This window comes from Mustela nivalis (genome assembly GCF_964662115.1).
Source record: "Mustela nivalis genome assembly, chromosome: 11".
Lineage (NCBI taxonomy): Eukaryota > Metazoa > Chordata > Mammalia > Carnivora > Mustelidae > Mustela > Mustela nivalis.
In genome coordinates, this window is record NC_139030.1 from 25,726,552 (window position 1) to 25,753,538 (window position 26,987).

The 26,987-nt window shown below is 33.8% G+C and overlaps 1 protein-coding gene across 1 annotated transcript in view; it reads right to left on the reverse strand.

The window, feature by feature from the left end:
* The window catches only part of LRP1B (LDL receptor related protein 1B), a 1,916,825-nt gene that overhangs the window by 471,570 nt on the left and 1,418,268 nt on the right, over positions 1–26,987 (reverse strand). Inside the window, exons 36-40 of the mRNA XM_082690181.1 lie at positions 18,263–18,397; positions 17,556–17,685; positions 962–1,088; positions 675–826; positions 254–378 (exon numbers count right to left, since the gene is read on the reverse strand). Of these exons, the coding sequence (XP_082546307.1) occupies positions 254–378; positions 675–826; positions 962–1,088; positions 17,556–17,685; positions 18,263–18,397 (669 nt within the window). The remainder of the gene's footprint in view (positions 1–253; positions 379–674; positions 827–961; positions 1,089–17,555; positions 17,686–18,262; positions 18,398–26,987) is intronic.

The following is a 26,987-nucleotide window of genomic DNA, read 5'->3' on the forward strand; positions in this document are numbered from 1 at the left end:
AACCTATAATGAAGACATTCCAGGTATATAACACTTCCATACACATACACTGCCCTAGGCAAACATATCTATGTATGAACTATTATATATTCATCTCATTAGGGTACTGTATGATTTTTGTAGGAAATTAGATGTAAAAAATAGAGTTTTGAGGTTTTTGATTCAGATAAGAATCCCTAACTTAAGTTTGATAAATGTTGAAAAAATAGGAGAGGGATGACATAAGATGTATTTATTATATAAGAATGCTGACCTTTCTCTCTTACTCGATTAAAGATTTTAACCTCCTTCAGGTTGACTCCAAGGCCTGTTCTCATGGTTATGGTTTCTGTGGCATCATTCTTGTGGCCTCTTCTGATGGACCCGTTGGCATGTGCTCTGACAAGAAGTTGAACATACATGATCAACAATCTTTAAGTAATTCACATCAAGTCAATTGTTTAAACTGAAGATAACAGATGGCCAAGCAGAAGGGGGAAAAAAACAAGTTTAGTCTGTGACACTGAAATACTTGAGCCAGGAAAAGCGAGAGTGCCTGACTTTCTGTGGAAATAACATGGCTTTGTGAGATCCGTTTTATGACCTTGCTAAGGAATGGCTAATCCTACAAGGGTAAAGCAACTGGCACTGAAATAACATTGTGAGACTCAAATACTTATGAAAAAATAAATTACCTGTCAGACCAGTAGATGTAAGCCCCAAAGACTGCAACTGAAAACATATCCACATTGCTCCCTGACAGCACCATCTCACGATTCCCTCCAGTCTCAAGGTCGATTCTTTCTATTTTGTCTGTACGAGCATCACACCAGTACAATTTGTTTTCCTAAAGATCGATTGAAAAGTAATATTAGAAGCAGTTGGGGATTAAATGATTTATTAAAAAGCAAGGGAATAGTAAGAATGGATTAATGCAAGTTGGTAGTTAATGCGCTTTAAATACTTAAGAAATCCAACACACCTCATAGTCAATGGAGATACCATTTGGCCATGCTATTCCCATGCTTACAAGGATAACCTTCTCTGAACCATCTAAGCGAGCCTTTCCAATGCAAGGCATCTGTCCCCATTCAGTCCAGAACAAGAATCTGAAATGAAATTGTTGATTTATAGTAATATGCAAATAGACACAAAACACAATTATTAATAATAAGGCAGTAACATCAATACCAATAGAACAAAAGTAATACATTTTAGAAATCAATACACTCATGTGTTTCTGTTTATAAAAATAATTCTTATTGTAAATAATATTTAATTATTCATAGAAATCACAAGGATGGATTAAAATCCCCCCAGAATACTTTGCAAATTCAACTCCTTGTCTGAAATGCTCTTCTCCAACCTGTTTGACTAATTTGCTCTTGTTCCTATTTCAAACATCTTTCCCTCAAAAATTCTTCTGTGTTCTGATTACTGTACCATACATTCTGCATGGATTAGAGTGGCAAATTTACTCTGTTACATTTCTTCTATTTCTGTACAGCGTTATTTTTTATTAATGTCTTTTGTCTCCACTGGACAATAAGTTCAAGGAAGACAGTGATTTTTTTCTTCTTTTCATGTGCTAGGACACTTATAGCACTAGAAAATTAGAAAATTTTAAAATAAAAATTAGTTATAGATAAACATTTGATTTATTAATGCATACCTAAAAGCACTATAATTTCAATTCTATCTAATTACATTGCTAAATCTAACTATTCTAATTTGAAGTTTGTAAGTTATCCTGTGAAGCAATCATAAAGTGCGTATTCATACAAAAGTAGACATTCCTATTTTAGTAATCTCATAAAGCAAAATGGAATATGGAAGAAAATGAAATACAAAAAGAAAATCCAGAGCATGCTGAAATAAAACACAACAAAAAAACTAAATGTAGAAAAATAGAAGGCGTATTATCTGTGCTTTTTTCACTCATTCACTCAACATATATAATATTTATATTACAAACATATTATAATGCAAAATATATGCTTTCAGGATCCACTCTTCTGAAGCTGTGCCCACTGAAGTTTTTATCCAACCATCAGAAAATGACAATTAGACACTAGAAAAATATGGCAATCATTGATTAATTCAGGCAAAATTGGATAATATTCTGTGCATATTAGAATACATATATGTGTGATCATACATGAGAAAATGAGATTGGATAAAGAAAAATCAAAGATGTACATTCATATTTAGTATCCACTTAATGAACTTACTATTCATCCATAAAAAAGATAAACTATATAAAAATATATGTATTCCCTTTATGCATATTTTTTTGATTTATTTTAAAAGTTGATTTTTTTTTCCTGAAAATGCTATATAAAATAAATGTGTTGGACTTTTACAACCAGATGAAAAAGAGGTGTAGCTAGAATTCCAAGTATATTAGTCCTGAAGAAGCTTTCATTCATATTCACAAGCTCTATAAATCATAAAGGGAAATCTGTAGCAAGACATCCAACTAATATTTTATTGGTTAGATCTATGCTGAAACAGGCATGAAAAAAAATCTACACTTGCATTAAAGTTAATAATTTTTTTAAACTTTAATGGGGATTCTCATTATATTAAAAAAATAAATTAGATAACTGAGAGGCCAAATTTGTTGCCCCATTTAATGTTTTAAAAGAAAATTTTCAGCATTAATAATGCTCCTAAAATGACTAGTCAGTCACTGTGTTAAAATGGCGGGGGATGTGACACTGGGAAGAAGGTACTGTGGGAACCAGCACAGACAGTCAGATTCATGTCATGTACTTTAACATATTTCATAGTTCAAGTATGAAAGGAAATATGTACAATATACATTTTATTTAATAATAACCTGCTTCCAAATGCACTAAGTGAATAATAAAAAATATTACTTCGAGTGAGCAGGGCAAATTAGCCATTTAATATATTTAAGCTCTAATTCTTGCAGGTATGGAAACTGTGGCTCTGGAAGTTAATGATCTACAATCTCATAGATGACAAGGAAGGGTTCAAGCCAGGAATTTCACTCAGGCTTTATGAACCCAGGCCTGTGGTGTATTCTCTATGTTGTCTCGATAAGTATAAATATAATACAATGATATAATAATCTTACATCAAATGCTATTTTTCCCTAGGTATAAGGAATAGAACAAAGATCCTCATACTTAAAAACACAAAACAAGCCATGAAAAAAGGTCTTAGTATTGAGAAACAAGTCTCTCGTTCTTTTTTCTCCAGTAGTTTCTATTTATTTTAAATCTGTAATACTTCCATGCAGGAGTCTTGATGAATGATTATAAACTTAAGAATTAAAACTATCCAAAATAAAATTATCTTAAGTACAGATTTTACTCAAATTTCCCATAGCAATTTGATAAATCATCATTATATATGAAGCCAGATCTGACTACGGGAATCACTTTTATGGCTAAATAATTTATCAACTTAATAAAACTAAAAGATTCTATACCTACTAAACTTAAGCAACACTTTATGAGTGTTAGGAAAGGAGTAATTTATTTGCTCCTTAAACTGAAATTAAAAAATAAAGAATCGAATAGAATTAGCACCTTGAGAACCTTCAGGGATTATAACTAAATGTAGAAAAAGATCACTAAGCTTATAAAACTGCAGGGAGAAAATTATAACTAATTTAAGATAGCAATTTACATAGATGTACTTGAGATAACTTTAATGAACATAGATTTTGGTATCTAAATGTGATTTTTCACAAAGGAAAGAAATTAAAGTCTTTGTCACGGGTTTTGAAACCCCATGGAAATTAAGATTCAGTGACAGCATTACAGACTGATTTTGTTCCCATTTGAGTTCAAAATTTGCCTCAGTGAATTGTTTGTTGAGGTATATGATATAGTGAAGGAAATTGCTTTTAGAGAATTAGCTTGGTTAATCTAGCACTAAAAATACTTCTCAAGGTTATTCCAGACCTAGAAATGTTCAGAATTGTCTAAATCAAATACTGTGTTGTATAATTGAAGTTTCTCTGGATAATAATTTGTCCTAGTAATATGGGAATTTACTATTCCCATATTCCCATATTATTCCCTAGTAATATGGGAATTTACAGAGGCTTGCAGTTATATAATTTACAATCACAAAATCAGAAATGGGACATTCCAAAATTGGTTTGAAAGGATTATAAGAATAATGTCAGAAATCATCATAACACAAATATCCACATTGTCTTAATAAGACACTGAAGTTTTTGGCAGGAAAATGTGCAATGAATACACATTATGTTCCAATATTAATGCCCAATTAATTATTGATATTTGAATAGCAGGTAAAATATTCCACTTGGTAGCACCGAAAATCCTAAAGTCCCCAAAAGTTTATTGAATGCATCTTATGACCATTGTACCAATAATCAGAATTACCTTACATACAGGTACACTTAGAAAGGAAAACAAATCTTTTTTTCCTCTCAAAATTAGTTAGATCAAAGCTCAAAAATATAGAAAATATTACAAATGCCCTTGTATAATTACAAATAAATTTTTTTTCGAAAAATAAAGCTAACATAAAGCTTTGGCTTTGGTAGGGAAGGGTAAAAAGTGTGAGATAGAAAGAAAAGAATGAATAAGGCCAAATTATGATAAAAAGAACAGGATTAAATGTGATGTTTTTAGACATAAGAAATAGTGAAAAGCAACTAATTCGAATCAATCCTTTTTTTGAATTTAAGATTCTCTTTTTAACTGCTAAACGATTTCCTTTGAAACAGATCTGGGTTTCAATTTTTACAATACCCTCCCACTTCTTTCTATTCCTATGCCCTTATGAGATAGCATGATTATATACTTTATCAAATATGCTAAGGAAAGATGAGATAAAACCAAAAATTTCCATGCTGGCACACAAATGAAGATCATGTAATTCTTTTATAGGTAGATGCCTTGATTGAGAATCAAGAATGTTCCTGTTGGGACGTCTGGGTGGCGCAGTGGGTTAAGCCTCTCTGCCTTCTGCTCAGCTCAGGATCTCAGGCTCCTAGGATCAAGCCCATATCAGCAGGGTGTCTGCTTCCCCCTCTCTCTGCCTGACTCTCTGACCACTAATGATCTCTTTCTGTGTCAAATAAATAAATAAAATCTTAAAAAAAAAAAAAAAAGAATATTATTGTTCCCTCTGCCATACTGGGAAGTCAACATTACGTTACTTTATCAGCAAAAAGTACCTAAAAACAAAAAGAAACAAAACAAAAACCCTACAAATTAACAATAGCAGCTAGCCTTTATGAGAGCATGAGTTTTATCTGACAAAAACCTGCTTGCAATTTTCCATGCCTTAGCAGTTTCATTAAAATAACTTAAAACTCATACTAATCAAATGCTTTGTAGGCCAACATGTCAATGTCTCCATCTTTAGGGTACGTGCAAATAATATAAAGCTCTGAATACATTTCGTGAGTACATGAATTGACATCCTTCATCCCCTGTGAGGAAACGGTGTAAAGTAGAACCTTCTCTATTCCTGGGAGGGCTTCTTCACATTTCCTTGTTCTTCATTTAATGTGCAGTTTTGTTTTGAGAAAGCATTCCATGCCAATCCCAAATCACTTTTCAAGTGTCCTGAATGTGTTAATATTGCTTAGAGGTTACTCTAATATAAAAAGAACTCAGGCACAGATAGCAGAACACGCGCTAAAAGGAAGAGTCTAGAGAGAGTATAACCTTGAACACTACTCTTTTTTTTTTTTTTTTTTTTGGTCTGTAGTTTGGTGGATGATTCTCAAATGTATTCTTTTAATGCAGTCATGCACTCACATAACAAATATCAAGTAGGTACTTATTATGTGCTGGCGGCTGATGATACCACATTTAGTGGCCTTAGCAACCCTCATGAAACCCACTGATTAACGGTAGAGGCAAAAGGGTAAATAAAGAATTATCTTAAAAAAATGCCAGTAGAAACACTTGAAACTTTAAGTATTTAATTTAATTTGATTTAAATATTTAAGCTTTAAGTCTCAAAGTCATACGAGTACAGGCTTCAACTCTGAAAATGTACAGTGGTAAGAGAAGTTGTCATTTCCATAAACAATTCAGAAATGAACTTTTCTTTTGAACCAAAATAAAAATATAGGCCATTTGGGTTGTTCTCTTTTTCTGTTAAAATTTAAAATAATATTTATCATTTATTCTACAGGTTTTGCTCTGGTTTCTGTTATTCTTACATTTTACATCAGATTCCTTCTTGATTCCTTACTTCACAATATTGAGTAAAACAATTATTATGTGTATGCCCAGCCAATACTGGAGAAGTATCAATAATACTTCACAAAGAAAAATATATTTGGCATCTGTAATGCGATAGCATATTATGTTTATAGCTTGTATTATATTTAGTTCCTTAATTAATTAATTTATACCTACCTCATTTTACATATTCTCATTTTAATAAATATGCACATATACATATATGATATTACTTTGCTATTTACATGTTTCACAAGTTTTTCCTGAGGAAAAGGTCATATTTTATTCATTTTTGGTATCCCAAATATATTATATTTAATGTGTCCCTAAAATATATATATTTTCCTATGAAATATTTAATACCTAGATTCTTAGAGCCTAGACTTACAGTATTCATAAGCTGATTTAGATTTCTTAAAATATCATACAGAAATCTACAATTTGTTTAATGACCTCTAACTTGTCTCAAATACATGAGTCTCTCCAACCTACCCTGGATAGTCCGCATCGAAAGATACTGAGACAATTTCCATAGGTGCATAGAGAAACAAATCTTTCAAATTTCTCTTTTACCCTTTAACCACAGTTTTATTGGTCAGAGCCTTTAAAAAAATCAGTGTAAGTTCATACGTTTATGTGTGGCTGTTTCTGGTTTCTATTCAACATGGCTTTGGTGTTCTGAGCCAGAAGCTCCCTTCTGTAGTGGGAATTGGCATAAACTTACTGGCCTCTCTTTCTCCTCCATCAGCCACTGAGTTAAAGAGATAGCCCAAAGCATCTTTATTACTTCCAGTCCTCCTTTCCGGCTTTTAGCAGGGAGGATAAGATCTAAGATTCATGTTTAGAGGTTAAGGAGTGAAGGTGAAGCATAAAGTAAAAGGTCAGGTGAGCAAAACCTAACTAGCTTTAAAACAGGGTGTTAGCAGAATTTTTGAGGAAATTTCTAGTGAAAAATAGTGTGATGCTTTTTTTCCATTTGTTATAATTTCTTTATATGCTTTTCTTAGAGACCTATAGAGGTAGCTGCCTATAATTTGGGGTATGTTCTGAGTTATATGATCATCATGGCATCTTAATATTACATACTAACAGCCTGATTCCACCATTATTTCCACTGCAAACCAAATTTAAACCAACTTGTTTTTTATATATGTCATCTTGCCTTGAGATGAACGCATACTTTAGGATATAGTGTTAAGCTATGCTGTACTCTTGCTATCTCAAAATGAGTTAAACTATCATTCAAGATCTTTTGTATATTGTTAAGCATATTCTAAAAGCATATATATATATATATATATAGTTGTCAAACACCAAAATCCTATATTAAGTTGAATCCTATGAAAAGAAACACTTTTCAGCAAATTATTTATGATCATAAATATCTAAAGCTAGATTAACAAAACAATGCATAGTCCAGTTTAAAAAAAAATGAGTATTTGTGCTTCACTTAGAGATCATACACTATGGAAAGTTAACCAACTTTTTTGGTATTATACAAAGTGACATACTGTGACTCCTACTGTAGGAAGTGACTTTTTAGCATAAAAAAATTATTACATTTCAGTTTTTCTAAAAGGAAGTATTGCCTTACAAAAAGTCAACAGAAGCGAGAAACTAATTTTTCAAGCTTAAGTAAATTCATACATGCTTTGTATTTTGTATTTGGTTATATTTTAAAAGATTTCAAGTCTCCATTGTTCAGAACAGGCTTCGTGACCACCTTTCAAGACCCATTTATATCTTGGATTCAGCTAATTTACTCCATCCTTGTTCACCTTTTTCTTTGGCAACATTACCTGACATGTTTTAACTTCAAACATCAAGAATATGAAAATGCTGTACTTTATTCATATGATATGAATTTTGACACCTAGTCTATGTAATATTTCCTGGAAGCCAATGTTCTAATAAACATTTCCTAAAAATCAGCATAGCATTTAAAAAGGTGTATCAATTCTTAACTATAAATACTGAGAAACATCTATCCATGTGACTTAATTAATTTTTAAGAAATATTCTTAAAAAGAAGTGAGGTATGGAGGTAAATATTACTTGAATTATTGCTATATATTTCAAAGATTACTTGTTTTATGGATTAAAATGTAAATTTTGTTTGGGGGGCTTAAAATTAGGAATTCAAAAATATTTAATGAGCTACTCCATCTGAGTCTGTGCTGACCTCACAGTTGCGATGGAAAGAAATGGGAAATCTAAGAGAACATCTGGATACAAGAGGTGACAGGAGTTAGTGACAGATGAAAAACTACAGAAAACCTAAAGTAAGTTTCAATCTTGTCAGGACAAAAAGACATACAATAGCTAGGCAAAGAAGTCAGTAGATTAAAGGTAGGTGCATATATTAAATTTCTATGACAGTGGGGTGCCTGGGTGGCTTAGTGGGTTAAAGCCTCTGCCTTTGGCTCAGGTCATGATCCCAGGGTCCTGGTATCAAGCCCCACATTGGGCTCTCTGCTCAGCAGGGAGCCTGCTTACCCCCCATCTCTACCTGTGTCTGCCTACTTGTGATTTCTCTGTCAAATAAATAAATAAAATCTTAAAAAAAAAAAAAGAGCTGGATGCTTAAATTTCTATGACAGTGGACAATCAAAGATTTTCTAAAGAAAAATGGAAATATAAGTGAAGGAATGAAAATAAGACTTTGGATGCAATGCTTTGAATGATGTAAAATAACATGAACATATGTTTTGAAGGGTAAATATAACAAGAAAGGGAATGGCATATAAAGACATACACGAGAAGAGAGATGTGTTGAGGAGGTACATGGAGAGGGTGAGAGAGCAAGAGAACTCGGAGTTAGAGAAGGTAATAGAGAAAATAAATTCTTGAGTGGGTAACATTGAAAAAATATGTCAAAGAGAAGGCAAATGGTGTGAAATCTAGAAAAAATATGAATTTGGCTATGGATAAATTTTAACAATTCTGGAAGGAACAGAACTTCTCTAAGAAGTTGAGAAGTAAACATGCAGAGAGAAATAAGATATTGTTTTTTTTTTCTTTTTTGTTTGTTTGTTTCAAATGAGAGAGATCTGATCTTATTTGAAAGAGAAAGGCTTCATCAAAAGGAATGAATTAAGGATGACAGCAGAGTTATTGCATGAGATACCTGAGAAAATTAGAGAAGATTTAAATAAGAAAGAAAACTTTCTCTGAGGTTATACTCACTTATTTTAAAACATTCACAGCATACATTCACACATCCTGCTTTCTCATACCACATCATCACCATCACAACTGACCACTGAATTTATTTAATTGCTTTACTACTCACTGAAAACTTGGCCATCTTCTCCCTCCACTGCGGACATTCTTAGGGACTTCACATGACTCATGTTGATGACCTTGTGAATATCTCAGCTCGCGTTCACCTCATCTGTTCCAGGGACCTATATCCCTCCTTTACCCCTACCTTACATAAGCAAGGCCACACACTCATCTTAATTACCACATGGGACTGCTCTATTTCCAATTTTACCAATTCTGAAATCATTGCTTAATTTATAGAGTTGTCTTAGTCATTTGTGTCCTTACTCCTTACTCTCTGACTTTAATATACTGTTTTAGGTTTCCATGATTCCGTGACTAACTTCTAGACCTCAGCTCCTGACGGGCAACTTATGGTTATTCCATTACAATCCAGCTTTGAATCTGTCACGACCAGTTCCCTTTCTCTCTCTCTCTCTCTCTCTCTCTCGTGTGTGTGTGTGTGTGTGTGTGTTATTTTTGTTTTGTTTTGTTTTGTTTTTTGCTACTGCTAAGGTGCTATTTCTTCTCTAGGTCATAGAAACATACTAATTAGATCCTAGAAATCTATCCCAGTTGGATTCATGTTACTTTAAGTTCTTTTATTCATATTCTAGTCACCACAATAGTTTTAACAAAACTTACTTATCCATTTAAAGCTGCTACCCTTACTCTTATGGCTATCACCTACAAGCCTGAGTTTCTTCAATTTCACTAATTTTAATTGCTAAAATACATTTTATTGTTCCATCCTATCTCTTCACTCCATCTCCAAAACTAGAGGGAGGAAGAAAAATTTCCCTAATTCAACGCTTTCACTTAAAATTTACCTCATTTAATCCTTTCAATAATCAAAAAGGGCATAGGCATTTGAGATCAAGATATTTCAGAAGACCTCAAAGGTAGAAGACATCCAACTTGGGGTTCCAAACTCTGCTGGTGCTCCACCTAGACACCCTCAGATCTTATTTCCTGTTTCTATATTCACCAGCCCCAGCTTCTGTGTCCTTTGTCTCTAAGTTCCCACAGGCACCTTTCTTGAGAGAACAGGAACTAGCAACTCTTCTTTCACAAGCAATTCTGAGAGCTTGAAATCTTAGGGGTATAGGTCTCCCAAGGGTTGGGTGGGAGTTTGAAAGCCAAATTCCCTTGCTCTCAAGTGAGGTTTATACTCCAGAGCTCCCCAAGTAATCAGTGGAGACCTGGACCTTGCTCACAGCTGACCTTTTGTTTGGTCTCTTCCCCTTTCCTATCCTGATTCTCTCCCATTTCCCAATTCTCATTCCAGGATCTGTTTCTAGGATACCTGATGCAAGACACAAATTTTGTCCATTTTGCTTTCTGGTCCACTAGGCTCCCTGCCCCACTCTATTGCTTCTTTGTTGTCCATGTTCTTCCTACACTGCTTGAATTTGCCTTTCCACCAGTTTCTTCCCCTCTGTCTATGAACATGTGGAGAACCCCCTGACTCCTACACAGAGGAAAACTTTCTCCATACCCTACTATCTTCTCAACATTTCTATTGTTCCCTCTTTCCCTTCATTGCTCAAATTTCTGTCACTGTAGATGAAATATGCTAGTTCTACATTCTAATTATGCTTCATTTATTCATTCTTTATATTTGGCTTCTGTCTTTACCACTTTCCTGAAATTGATAAAAATTAACAATATCATACTGATCACCAACTGCATGTTCCGTTCTTTGCTTTAATCTCTCCTCAGCTCTTTACTGCTGGCACCCTCTTCTCCCTGGAACTGTCTCCCCTTGACTTCTATGACAGAGTAATTTTCTGAGGGCTTGAAATGTCCACTTTTCTTTCTCTTTGGCCTTATTGTTGATTTTCTTAATTATTTCATCCCCTAACTATAAACATAACATTCTTCATTTTTGTCCTTAGACTTCTTTTTTTCTGTACTCCTTTTTGGTGATCTCATTCACTACCATAGTTTATTGCAGAGTCTGAACCATTGGCATAAACCAAAGTGACTTTATATTTATCCAACTCTTGATTCCATATACTCTACTGAATATCTTTTTTCCAGAAGAATCCAGGATGTCCAATCCAGACAATTTCAGTTAAAAGAAAAAAAATAATGTTAAAATTATTGTTTTCGGTCATAAAAGACTGGATCTTTCTGAATCCAAACTGATTATTTCATAAGTATTTTAAAATGTTTCCCTCTCTGCAGCTTTGATCAAACTCCTGCTGGCCTAAGGACTTACAGTGAGAAAGTGACCTTTTCTTTTCTTTTCTTTTCTTCTCTTCTCCTTTCTTTTTTTTTTTTTTTTCTTTTCTTTCCCCTTCCCTTCCCTTTCCTTACTTTTTTTTCTTTTCTTTTCACTTACTGAACTTTTCTATTTATTTTAGTCTCCCCTTTACATATTTGCCTGTAGCTCTCTCCATTACTTGGCTTGAGGGTAAAGAAAGAACCCCCTCCCACCATAAGACTCTGTCTAGGATAGTAACTATTTCTAAGAATTTCCTAATTTAAACAATGCTACAATTTCAATAAACTCTCATTACACTTCTAACCATTGCTTATGTGGAGGCTTTGGGGCCAGAAAGAAGGTTTAGGAGAGAGTCTAGGATCATTTTAATATCCACTTAGGAAAGTAGAGAAGGTGTTTGTGGTAATTTCTTTAATATGTGGAGAATGCTATTGTCTATTTTATGGCTCCAAGTTATCCCAGCTACCTGTAGGCTCTTCTCTATGTGGCTATACTCTTGCCAATGGCCTTTGCTTTGCCACTACCAATGCTTTGATTATTCTATTTCTTCTTCATATGATATATTTCCTCCCCATCTCAGAGACCTCTCTCCTTCAAGTCTTCTCTATAAAACCTTGACTAAGCATCACCATTGTTGCTACTACCCTCACTGTGATCACCTACTCTGATTATACACAATCTCTTTTTTCTTAAAACTAAGTGTAGCTTTACAAAGATCTTACAGAAATTAGGTTAACATGAGATTTAGGCTTGAGTCATACTGATCTAAGCTTTTTAAACCTGAAAATGAATCTCACGTTACAATCTGAGACTATTACTTTAACTGAAACTGTTAAAACAGAAAACTCATTGTGAACAGAAGCAGCATCTGATTTTTATACTATCATACTTTACAGTGCCTACCAGTGTCTTTCACACTATAAGTAGTCCTATTTTGTCAAGATATACTGAACTGAAACCTGAAGAAGAGATGGAGATGCCTGACATGACCTTGCACCCAGCGTGCTGCACTCATAAATGTTTTTTTTTAATAAACTGGTAGAAATCAGATTATATGTGGGTCCTTTTGCCTGATGTTCTCAATCATCTTAGAGAGAAGTAGGTATGTTTTTCTACTAAGATGGCTGTGGAGTTATAAAAATATACTTAAAGAGAAGAAGAAGTTGAACAACAACTTGAGTTCCTACACTATGTTTCAACAATAAATAAATAAATAAGAAAACTACAGATTGACAAGCAGCAGCAGCAAGAGGCCTGCTAAATTGAACTACATGTATCTATAATAGGCCAGGCACAAGACACCCTCGATCATACAAATGAAGTGTTGGGCTTATTATAAATACAGGGGGAAGAAATTCTTTATTAGAAACAAACTCATTTCCTATGTATCTCTGGGATTTCATAACATCCAAATTATACTTGTTCCTACCATTAGAATAATTACCCACAATAGAGCAATCGATCAAATTTTCTCTACTGAGGCTATAATGATTTATTGCTTGATTATAAATTATAATTTAGAAAGATATTTTTAAAGTACAATCACATTGCCAAAAGTATATTTTTATTTTTAAGTTTATGAGTGTGATATGCACATATTCAATTGAGTCACGTGTTATAGTCTTGGAATTAAACAGAAGCACATCCTTCCCTCACAGTCTTAAGATGTAATGGTATACACTTGGTTGTAGGTAAGGGCCTCTACAGGGGAATGGGAAATCAAACTCAAGTCAAGATTATTTTACAAGCTTCTCCTAATTTTTTTTCCAGCATTTTCTCATTATGGATTATCTCTTTTTTCACTTATACTTCTGATTTTTAAATTTTCATTACAGTTTTATCCTGAAACTGTTAAAACTGTTTCCTTGTATTTTGATATTTTTGGTTATTAATTTTTGTAACAAAATATATATTGTTCGTAACAATATATATTGTTTTCCAATATATATATATATGTGTGATACCTTACACACACATGCATATGCATACATTGTAGCATGACTTTTGAGTTCAGAAAAACTACTCTCCCACATATCAATTTGAAAGGAGAGTAATATTTAAAATAGCTGAATCAGTTTCCTTATCTGTTAAATAGAGGAAATAATACTACTTTGGGTTTGTTGTGAGCCTTTAAATATACTGAAAGGGTAACAGAATTCCTGCTATATTAGATATAGGGTATATGAGAGAGACATCAAAGATCATACCAAGTGTTTTGACCTAAGCAACTGAAGTAACAGGACAGGCATCAACTAATGGAGGACTCATAATTATAGAGAAAGAGTCAGTTCTGTTTTGAACTTGTTAAGGTTAAGATTTCTGGTGGATCTTCTTTTGGTTATCTATTGCTTCTAGCAAACCCCTCCAAATTTAAAGGCTTAAAACAACAGTAACTTACTTACTTCTGCATTTGCAATTTGATAAAAGCTCAGTAGGAACCATTCATTCCTTCTTCACATCGACTGTGGTGCCACCAAGGTGGAGGTGACATAGAAGCTAGGGACTGGAATCATTTAGATCCACTCACTCAACATATCTAGCAATTGGTACTGGCTCTTAGCTCAGACCTTAGCTAGGGTTGTTAGCTGGAACACCTACACTGGCCCCTTCATGGTGTACCTTGGTTTCCTCATAGCAGAATGGGTGGTTTCTAAGAATGTCCCAAGATAACCATGTAAAAGTTTTATTTTTTCTTATGATACAGCCTTAGATTTTACACAGTATCACTTCCATAATAGTCAGAGATCCACCCAAATTCAAGCATATGGAAAAGATGCTCACTTCTCTGTTTGGAAGTGTCAGTATCACATTTTAAGGAGAGCATGTGAAATGGCAGATCCTATTGTAATCATTTTGGAAAATAAAGTCTGCCACAGATCTGTTTGAAGAAGTAGTCCATAACATAAAAAAATAGAGTTTAGAGTGAGGTGGGTCTTGCTTTCAACATTTTACAGTCTTTAACATTTAGGTGGGATGAGACTACCAAAGAGAGAATGACACCAAGGACTGAGCCCTGGGGAACGTCAAAATTAAGGTGTCGAAGAGAAAATGAACTAAGAAAGGAGAGCGTGTTGGAATGACTACTAAAATGGAAAAATCAAGAGAACTGGTTTCCTTCTTCCTCATAATGTCTCTTTGAAATTCATTGAAATTCACTTCCTCAAGATCTGTCCTAGTAATAGAAACTGAGTTTGCTGAGAAACTGAGTTTGTTGTACAAATTGTTAGGTATGGGACCTCATGCACGCCCATGTGATGAGACATAACTTGTTAAGTATGTCAAAATAATATTTTCCCTCTGTCTATTGACTGATCTAAGGATGGGCATGTAATCTATTTCTGATTAAGGGATAACAAAGGAATTGATATAAGGATGTTTTTCTTCCCAAATATGATCCAGTAAGGAAAAGCTGTTTTTATCCTCTTCCTTTTCTATTTAAGTGTAAACTAACTCCTTGATGATATATCAAGCATGTTGCAATAGTGAGACCAAGACATGAAGTCTAAGACATAATATAATGTAGTAAAGATAGGAGTTGGAAAAAAATAGAAAAACTCCAAAAATTTACACTCAAAATTTTTGCATCCAAGAGCATTCTTAACCAATGCAAGTTTTTAAATTTTTATGACATAATCTTAGCCAGAAGTGTGACAAATTGCAGGTGTTATTTCGCTTTCTTATATTAATCTTTTTTGTTCCCTTTTTCACTGTACTAATACAGTGACTTAATTTTATAACATTTGTCAAGAAACTGAAGCAAATGAAGATATTGGCAAAACAACATACAACCTATAACAAATAAGAAAGTTTGTAGACTTTCACAAAAACCAATGATGTTTTACTTACATTGACTTCATTCTAAATCAGCATCATGTTATCTAATACACCATGGTTCACTTGCCCATCCCTCCAAAAAGAAGAGGAGTTCTATTAACGTAAAAACTTCCACCCTTTAAAAACCAACAAAAAACTATGAAGTCAAATCATACTAGCAATGAAAGAAACACAGTGGTGGCAAGTTATATAAAGTTTTATAATACGATGACTTTGATATCACTGCTTAAAAGAAAAACAGTTATCAGTCTTCATCTTATTTTTTACCAGCCACTGTACTAAACACTGGAGATAGAGAAATAAAACAAATGTGCATGACTATTCTCCTCATAGCACAGTGAAGAATGGAGACATCATCCAGTCCAGAGAAAAAAAACAGAGCTACTAAGCAAATAAATATAAGTAAATAAGCAAATATTAGTGCATGGGATTTAGGAAAAAATGAAAGTAATCAAAGTACTAGGTATTTTGGTGTCACAGAATAGAACAATCTAATCTGTTTACAAAGCCAGGGAAGGATAAACAAAATTTAGCAAAGTAAAAATAGGAAGGAAAACACTGCCGATAAAGGAAAGAGGTTGTTCAAAGGGTAGGAATAGAAAAGAACAGGAAGTATCTGAAAATATTTTTAAAACTACGTAGTCCAGGGACGCCTGGGTGGCTCAGTGGGTTAAAGCCTCTGCCTTCGGCTCAGGTCATGATCCCAGGGTCCTGGGATCGAGTCCCACATCGGGCTCTCTGCTCGGTGGGGAGCCTGCTTTCTCCTCTCTCTGTCTGCCTCTCTGCCTCCTTGTGATTTCTGTCTGTCAAATAAATAAATAAATCTTTAACAAAAAAAAAAAAAAAAAAAAACTACGTAGTCCAACAGAGACTGAATGAGATATTACAAAGAGGCAGTAGCAGGAATATGAGCCTGAGTCTTTACAAAGGTCTGATTCAGAAGGATCACAACAGAAGTGTCTGGTGGCTCAGTTGGTTGAGCATCTGACTCTAGACTGCTGCTCGGTTTCTGATCTCAATGTCATGACATTGTGCCCTGCATCCATCCCTAACCTTTGCACCAGAACCTCCCATGGCTCTCCTCACTCAGCACAGAGTCTGCTCATCCCTCTCCCTCTCTTCCTGGCCCACCTGCTCATGCTCTCTCTAAAATAAATGAATAAATAAATAAATAGATAGATAGATAGATAGATAGATAAATAAATGACAAGTAAATAAATAAGATACTAAAAAAAAAAAAAAACTAAAGAGGGATCAACGGAAATTTGGGCTTTACACCAAAGTTAATGAGGATCCCTCAAAAGGATTTAAGCAAGATTTTTATTAAAGGAAAAAAATTCACTGTAACCTTTAATGATGTTAGGAGATGAACTGGGAAATTATTGCAGTGTTGTATGTGTAAGATAAGAACAGATTTAATTAAAGTGGGAGTTGCAAAGATGGAGAGTAGTAGATTGATAATATTTAGAAAAGAAATATTAATAGAAATTGATGGCAAATTAAATTCATTTTAATTTTAGATATGCAAAGTTTGAGCATCTATGAAACATCTAAATGGAAAAATGGAGATGTCAAAAAGGCAGGTAGACATATTTATCTGGAACTCAAGGGAAAACAATACAAAGCTTGGGATGAATATGTTGTCTTAGCAACTGTAGACTTATAAAAGAAAATTGAGGCTTTAGAAATATTGAAGAATGAAGTTGGATATTAATCACTCATCAAGTAAGTGAATACCCATTTTGTAAACAGTTGTAGGGTAGAACTTTAAATTGAGAATCCAGAAACATGTTGGTATACTTACTTGGATTTACACATACATTAAAGAACTGTGTTATAAATATGACCTCTTCAAATATATTCTAAAATATACATCACAGAGTGAAAATAAACTTTTCGTTTTTTGCTCAGGTAAAATACTGAGTTTCATTTCAAATACTATGAGTAAAAATAAATATTAATATGAACATCTGGATTTTTTAAATGAAACTTAAGAAAACTCACTTAAAACTCAAGATATATGTAAAGCTTAAAATTACCCTTTCTCTGGGTGCACAGCTATAGATCTTGGTTGATCCAGGCCTTGGGAAATAATTACATATCGGAAAGAGCCATTGAGTCTTGCAACTTCAATTAAGTTGAAACCATGATCTGTCCAATATATGTTACCTAGGAGAAACACAGGTGTGTTTACAATATAGTTGTAAGAAAGAAAAGTATTTATTATTTATGGCTAAAATTAACTTTCTAAGCATTTGCACAACTATCAAGAAATCATATATTCCTATTTTTTTAATGTGTACATTTCCTAAGCAGAAAGTTGTAAATAAACTAATATGCAAATACTTCCCAATCTCATGCATCTGTAGTTTAAACTATATAATGATACATTTATATGCTAAAAATAAGTTGAAACTTCTCTCACCTAAAGAAGGGATCTATTTTAACTTTCTACTGACTCCAGGCAAAAGAGAACTTCTAACACGTTTGTTTACCTGCCTCACAGTTCCCAGGAGATTTGGGCAAAGTTAACACTACATAATCTTCTTCTGCATAAAAACACTTGTCTAAAGACTCAAAAGCATTAGAAAGAATGAAGCCAAGAGCAAAAAGACTATTTATCCCCATGGCTAGAAGTACAAAAAAAAAAAAAATATTGTGAGTTGGAAACAGAATTTTTATGAAGGAGATTGAGATCCTAACAGAATAGGTAGGAAATGAGAATAGAAAAAGCCATGGATTATACCAGCAATCCAGTCAATAGCTATCCCCTCCACTCTTCCCAAGCCATTGGTGATGATATCTTCTTTCCAAGTCTGATCTCTTTTAGCTCGGCTAATTTTATTGAAGCCCATGTCTGTCCAGTAGATGGTATCATTTTCTATGGATAAGACAGAAAGAAAAAAAAAGCAAAAAACATACGCATACACTATAAAAGATATCAATGTATATATAAGGATCACATTGTTTTAGTATTTTGGGGGTTATCATCCTGGGTATACTAGGGTATAGATATTCTTCAGGACAATTTACTAACACAAATAGCAAGAAAGATATTAAAGCAACATGAAAGAGCCTAATCAAATGTTTTCTTAAAAGTACTTTTGAAATATATGTGGAAATGACCTATCACATCCTCGATTGTTTTTTCTTCATTTTTCTACTCATTTAACTAAAAAAATACTTATCTCACATTATTTTGCAACCCTGATGTCAAACCATGCTATTTTGGACCACAGTTTTTCCCTTCACACCTATACCTGTGTCTGAGTTCTCTAAATATAAAAAGAATACTACTGGAGGTAATCAACAAAGTTTTAAAGTAGAGAGAGAACAGAAAGAAACATAAGGGCATTTCAACTATATCAAGAGTGTTTTAAGCATAAGGTTATTCAAAATGTATAAAGTCTTAAAAATGCCCTAGCATTCAATTATTCCTTCTGAGGTCCTAGTTTCCCAAATGTCAAGTACAAACCCCTTACATTATTTTTCAAACTCTGATTGTACAAATGGGCTTAAGAATACTTGAAAAATGGCTCTATGCTATCGCAGAGTCTTTAAATAACAGTGCTTTCTGAATATTTGAATGAAAAATGTGTCTAAAGATTCTAAATGAAATATATTATATATGCATGCATATGCATAAAGGGTAGCGATTATAGACCAATGATTTTAAATATAGCCACCAGAAAGACACTGGGGACAGATCATTAAATAATAAATTTGCCACCAACTAAGTAAGTTTTTGTGTTGTGACCTACGTGGCCATTTGAAGAACAAATCCTTTAAGACCAATATAATTTCCCTCTGGCACAGTGACAGACTATGGAAATAAAGAAAAAGCAATTAGTATAATAAAGCCATTTATCAGTAAGCTTTGAGAGTCCATTTCAAGAATAATATAGTCTAAATTTTTTTGCCTAATTGGAAAAAGATTCCAAATCCCCTTGTTCTCAAGAATGGTAAGTCAAATATATAATTGTTTGAAGCAGAGAAGATACCTTTTTCAAATATTTACCTGGAAAGCAAGAACTTGTTTGGTTTTTCCAATTTTGTAAAAGTATTAGTTAACATTTGAAAGAGTGAATCAGTGAACAATAAACATTATTTTTGCATCAATACTAAGCATTACGTCAAATTTAAATTCTCTTCCGCAAATGTTAGACCTATATATCTAACTGCTTTTTTTGTATCTCCACTGTAATGTAGAGAAGACAATCTTGGTATACAAAAGACAAATTCTGGATTTCTACATGAAAACTCTTCTCTTGTAGTCTTCTCCATTGCAACTCCACAAGCCATGCCAGTATGATGGATGATATCTCCATCCTCTGTTTCTTGGGCTAAAAACTTCATATTATCCTTGAATACTTTTTCTCAAACTTCACATCTAATCCATCACCCATATACTGTAGTGTTCAATCTACTACAAAGTATTTTTGGTTCTTTAAATTCTTTCAAATCATATCCATCATCTAACTACTTTTCACACTCTGTACTACTTACAGTGCAATCCAAACTACTATTAACTCTTGCCTGAAGCACAGTTGGCTCTTGAACAACCCAAATTTGAACTGTGTAGGCCCATCATCATGGTTTTTTTTTTCTTTTTTTTAAGATTTTATTTATTTATTTGACACAGAAAGAGATCACAAGTAGACGGAGAGGCAGGCAGAGAGAGGGGGAAGCAGGCTCCCTGCTGAGCAGAGAGCCCGATGTGGGTCTCAATCCCAGGACCATGAGATTATGACCTGAGCGGAAAGCAGAGGTTTAACACACTGGGTCACCCAGGTGCCCCCATGGTTTTTTGTTTTATTTTGTTTTCAACAAATATACTGAACAATATTTATATAGTCACAGACAGACATTTTATCCTATAGGCAGATGATGTAAATTTACAGCATCAATAAACTCAATAAAGTACTTTAAATGTATTTCTCTAATGATTTTGTTAGTAACATTTTCTTTATCTGGCTTGCTTTATTCTAAGTATACAGTATATAATACATACAACATACAAAATATGTGTTAAGCAACTGTTTATGTTATTGGTAAGGCTTCTAGTCAACAGTAGGTTCTTAGAGGTTAAGTTTTGGGGGAGTCAAAAGTTATATGCAGATTTTCAACTGCATAGGGGTCAGTTCCTTTAATCCCCACACTGCCCAAGGTCAACTATATTGAAAATAGCTTTTTAACTTTTTGCCCAGCTTCATTTCTGCCTCAGTACTCACCTTTCTTCCCTAGTTCTTTCTTTACTTAGGGGCCATTGTTACCCTTTTTAAAAGTAAATGAGATCATTTCTCTCCTCTCCACTCAAACTCTCTAATTATTTGTCATTTCATCCAAGGCACAATTAAAGTTTCTTCCCATTACCTTCATAATCTACCCATATCCTTCAACCTTCTCTCACTTGACATCCTTCCATTTTCCCCTTCACTCATTATCTCTGGTTAACAGACTTTCTCCTCCTAACAGAAACCAAATACTACCAAAGTTCTTTACATTACTCCTTCTGTTGAGGAGCTCTTTCCTCAGATATCAGCATACCTCTGTCTTAGCTCAAATATCCCTTCCTTCTTACTGAAACCTTCTCTGACTACCCGTGAAAAATTATTTCCTTGACATGCTCTACTCGCCTCATCAAACTATTTTTGTCCCTAGCATTTATTACTGTCAGACCCTGTGAGGGTCGAGGCTTTACTTTGTTCACTGCTTTATCCTTGGCACCTAGAAAAATAATATCTGACATGCAGTAAGCTCAGAGTAAACATTTGTTGAATAATGAATGAATGTGATATGCTATACAAAGATTGGCTGAAGGAGATATGGGGAAGACACAGAGTTTATCATGGGAAACTTTATAAACTCAATGAGAAGAAAGTATGCATTTGAAAAAAAAATGACTAACAACTCACAATACTGGAGCATGAGCAGCATATACGTAGTACAGGCAAGTAATCTTGCAAAAGTTCAAAGAAAACATTCACAACAATCTTCACAAGTAATAGGAAGAAATGCCCTATTTTGTATGGGAATCTTACTTTTGAATTACCCTCTAATAACTCTGCCAGGCTGCAAACTTCTGTTTCATATAACCAAGAAACATTCTTCTTCACAAACTACAGTTCGCATATACTTTTATTATCATATTGAGCTGAAATCAGGGTTTTACATTTTTTTTTTTTCTCTTAGAAACAGACCATGAGAAGGTTGTCTGGGTGGCTCAGTTGGTTAGTGTCCAACTTTTGATTTCGACTCAGGTCATGATCTCAGGATCCTGGGATTGAGTGCCACTTTGGGCTGTACACTCAGCTTGGAGGCTGCTTAAAATTCTTTCTCCCTCTCCCTTTGCCCTTCCCCCACTCGTGCTCATTCTCTCTGAATAAATAAAAAAAAATAAAAAATCAGACTCTGAGATAATTCATAGGTAGGGGTTGCAACTGACCCAACTTTTACCAATGTAGTCACATGTGCTGTAGATAGTTCATGAATATTCATTTTGTGGGTAATAGATTAATTTGTAACACTGAAGTTATCTCTAAATGGTCAAGTCCACTAGGTCAAAGCACTGAGGAACTGAAAAGTTTCCTTGTATTATTTCTATTGGATATTTTGGGAGATTAGTGAGCAAATCAATCTTGTGGTGACACAATAAAGAGGACTTAAACAACAGAATTAAATCAGCCATTCATATCCAAATTTCTTTCTTACTAATTCTTTCACATACATATTCAGACCTACACATTTTATATTGAGTAAGTTCACAAATACATAAGAATATGTTTTCTTAAAAAATATATTTTCTAATATCTGGGAATATTTGCAAAATAAACAAATTATATCAAGACTGTCTTCATTAAGAATAAAATCAGACTGAATGGTGATAAAATTTTACAACAAATGGTAAAGATACAAAATGGAAATACATATAAATATAGAAAGGAAAGAAAAGACTATCATAACTGTGTCCTGATACTCCAAAACATATTTTTTAACTTTAATTATCCTTATTCAACACATTCTTATAGAATATTTAGTGTGTGTTAAACATTATTATAGGCTTAGGAGTTTGGTGGCAAACATGATAGACAGTCCTTGTAATCACAGAGTTCACTTCTGGAATTAAATTAAAAATAAACTGTCTTGAGACATATGGTAATTGGTAATGTATAAAATAATCATAGGATTGGAAAATAGAATTTGTAATTTAAGGTAATAACAATTATAATTAGCTCCCCACAGATATAATAAGACACATAGGATATTGGTAACTATTTTCAAGAATTACATATAGAAAGATTAGAGGCCAGCTATTGTGCATTGTAACTACAGTCAGAATTAAATGAAAAACTGCATACGGTTATAATGATATTAGTCTGTAAAATAAGGGAGAAGCTTTTGATGCTGAGAAAAGTTAAACTTTTTGAGTTAAGCTCAAGTGCTGACCATCTAACAGAACTAGATTATGCACAGTCCTGTCTGAAAATAGGAAACAAGAAATAAAAATCTCCTAAAGGCCTTTCACTCCTATTTTTATTATGTTTATACTAATATATAATAACATATATTAGTATGTAAAATTTTTATTTATTATAAAATAATCTATTATTATAAATAATTTATTATTATAGAATAGCATTTTATATTTATATAAATAATATAATTTTATCATCTATTTTTATGATCAATGAACACTTATTATTTATTGTGAATACACTTGTCTCCATGTTAGCTTGGGTTGTTGGGTCCTTTCTAGAAAATTCAGTCTTGTTTCCCCACCTAAACAGAGATACTATTTCAGAAAACACCATACCAAAATAAAAATTAAAAAAAAAAAAAAAAAGATAAAAGATGATGTATAAGGTTACCATGCTTCCCTCTCCTAATGAAAAAGTCACCAACACACCAGGAAGATAACAGACTAGATTGCAAGGGGTCTAGGGCTAGGATCTTAACATTGATTGTCCCACCGTTTCCCATGAGACTTTCACAAAGTTACTTTGTCTCTCTTGACCTCAGTTTCCTCACATATAATATGAATATACAAATAGAAAGACAGAGATATACAGATATAAGTAAAAGAAGGTAAAACCTAGATAACTTTTAGGATTCCTTTCAACTATTGATGTTCTAATGTTAAGATTTAATTTTTGGTTATACTTTAAAGGAATATAGTATCTCAAAGTTCTGCCCAATTTTAACTGCTACATAGATTCTCCTTTTTCTCTGTAATTTTTTCTTATTTTAACTAGCTTTGTTGTCTGGAGCTAAAAAGAATAAAGCATATGATTTTTCCCAGAACATGCTACTAATGGTTATGAAACCACATTTATTTCTTTAACTGCAGACCTTCACACTTATCCTACTAAACATTACCCTGTTACCTTTGATCAGTGATCTTGTCAATTGACATTTTTCAAAAAAATCATGTTATCCAGTGCTCCTTTTTGTGATACCCACAATGTGATAAGTATATCTTGATTCAACTATATCTTTATTCAAGGCAATAAGAAATATGTTGAACAGAATCAAAAATATGCTTTTGGCATACCAATTTCTGCTGCAATTGCAACTCCACCATTCTTTCATTCTGGCTGATACAACCAGGAAGAACTTCTACCACAGATCAAGAGGCAAGAAATTCTCAAGATTCTCCCCTTTCCAGGAATTAGTTTGTGCTGATCTACTCTGGTTGAGAGTGCTTACCTTACGCGGTAAGGGGCAAATGACTGGCTTCAACTAAGGAATGGTTTTACAATGTATTATTATTAAAAAGTAGAGGGGAGCTTATTATTTTAGCTTCCTCCTCAATTGCCAGGATGTTTTTTTTTTTTTTTTTTTTCCTGCACCAGTGTTGAATATGTCTGAGAGGTGAATATTACAGCGAAGCCAAGAAAAATACTGGCATTTTGGATGAGTCGTTTATAAATATTATAATATTTTTGTAAAAGATCTATATCTTAACACTTTGATCACACATCCCCAGGCTTTAGTCTTTTATTTTGTCTAGAATTCTAAAAGGTAAAGTAAATATAACAAATACAATCTCAACTCAGTAAAAATGGTGACATCCAACCTTAATTCTGAGGACCCAGAACACTGAAAGACTATAAGAGCTCCTGGCTCCTATTATAATTGTTTCTATTGTCTTGCAAATAAGAGCCAGTGCTGTGAGAATCAGGAAAACAAAACAAAAAAAGCAAAAAAACAAAAACAAAAACAAAAAACCCATGAAGATGGAAAGAGTTTGTGAGCTATTAGCTATCAGATTACAAGGAACTACAAAGAATATGGGAGAGACAGAAGTAAGGGAAGAAAGGAAGGAAGGGTATTGCACTTCTATTTTATCATTGGCATAGCCACTCCATATGCTAATATGACTTAACAGAGACTATTAGAGATTTAAGAAGAGTAAGAGAAACTGAGGCATTCTGAAAATGACTTTTAAAAATGTTATAAACAGTGCTTAAGGAACAAGTTTCTTCTGTCATCTTTTATCAGTACATTGCTGATAAATTTAAACCATTTTATCAGACTATGTATAAATGTAGCTATATTTTGAATCTTGAGAGAAAGACAACTGGATGGCAAAAAAATATATTGTCATGGTTAGCGAAGCTACAAAAATTAGAAGGTACCCCACAATTTATTTTTAAAAGTCTTACCGTAAATTTCCTTTTCCCTTAATTAAAACAAAAACAAAAACCTCTAAGATAAACAAATCCTTCCAAAGGGATCTGAGTTTGGTCATTAGATCTGGTAATGTGGACGGATTCTAGAACCTAGTACCTAATTCCGTAATAATTTGGTAAATGACAACAACAGAAGCTCAGAATCTGGTTGACCTTTAGGAGGTTTACTTTTCCCAGGTTTATAAATTAATAAAATTATAGACATTTTATAGAAAACAAGAATCTTTAGTAATACATTCTGCTAGTACCTTCTTAGAGCTTACAAAGAACTTGTTTAGAAGGTTAAGTTAGATCCACAACACAAAGAATTACTTAAGGACAGTTCCAAATCATGAGTACTAAAATTTGCAAATTTGTTTAGCTTAATTTATTTGCCAATGTCTTTTTGTTCCCATTTGTGGGACCCATTATATTGTATCCCACACATTAAAAATAAAGACTTTTAGGCTCACTCCCAAAAGCACATGCTAACTTATTGGAAATTCTATGTAAAGTAAGACTTGGTTTCTTGATAAACTTCAGGCTTGGGTTCCAGAGAATGATTTATCTATGACTATTCTTTCTTGGGATCAGAAAGAATAATATCCTTCACCCATCTCCTCCAACCATCAGTTTTTACTTGGACTTTAATTATTTACCATCACTTTCAGATGAGCTGGTTACCCACACTTTTCCCCTTTGAGGTAAAAAAGTATAAGGCTTCTAGGAGGCTTTAATTGTCATTTATCAGCAGTGACCTTAACAGGGAGGCCCAGAAATCCAACTGTTTCTCTATTTACAAAGTCTGCCTTAAGACATGCAATTCATTAATTCCTCTAGCTTTGTTAACATAATGATTTCCAAATGGATTTCATTCTAAAACTTTGACACATATGATGGTTACCTCCAATCCAAACCCTACTTTTTGTTCTTTTGGAAATCATCTTATAATTTTTGGGAAGAAGAGACTTTCTCACATCACTTCTACATTTTCCAGTCATAGTATATTTAAATGCTATTTTTTGTGCTTGGTATGTGTCAGTCATTTCAACACAGATACTGGATTCAGCCCTTTCCTCTGATCTACTTCTTATAACTGAAGGAGCAGGAGGCTGGCTGAAGACAAAGCAAAAGCTGGCGCCTTGCACCCCCCCTTCACCTGCTCCCCTCCATATGTGTAGCATTCCTCAGGCACCCCTGACTGCCATAAAATGATAAACAGTTAACTTGCAGAGATCACAGTCCTGCAGGCTAGGAGTCTCCCTTGGTTTGCAAATGTCCTTGAGATTTACAACAAAGAAGTTACCTTATCAATAGCCCAATTTCCAAAGACACAACCAAAGAAGGCAGAGGTAGAAGGAAAAGTAAATAAAGTTAAATTTCTTCTAAACCTAAATCGCACTAACAAGGACATTTGATAGCAGGAATGTAACATTCCACCAGGAGACTCCCAATTGTCTTTATGTTAGTGCCTCATTAGAGGGAAAGTGGCCTTGGCTTGATAGTAACCAGGCCTTCAATATCCTGATAGTGCTTTTTTTTGCATGCGTGGGCTAACCAGCCAGTTCTGCTTCTGTAAGATTGCTTTGTCTGCTTTCGCGCGGGGGTCCCCTGACCCAATCCACTGACGCCAAGTATGCCTTTTCAAACTGTCAATCAATCAGCTCAGCCCCACCCGAAAATTCTTTGTATCTGTCTATAAAAGTCCTGCACCGACCCAGCTCCGGACCTCTCGGCGTTATCGGCAACGAGCGGCGCAGAGATCCAGGTTCGAACCTGCAATAAACGACCCTTGCTGCT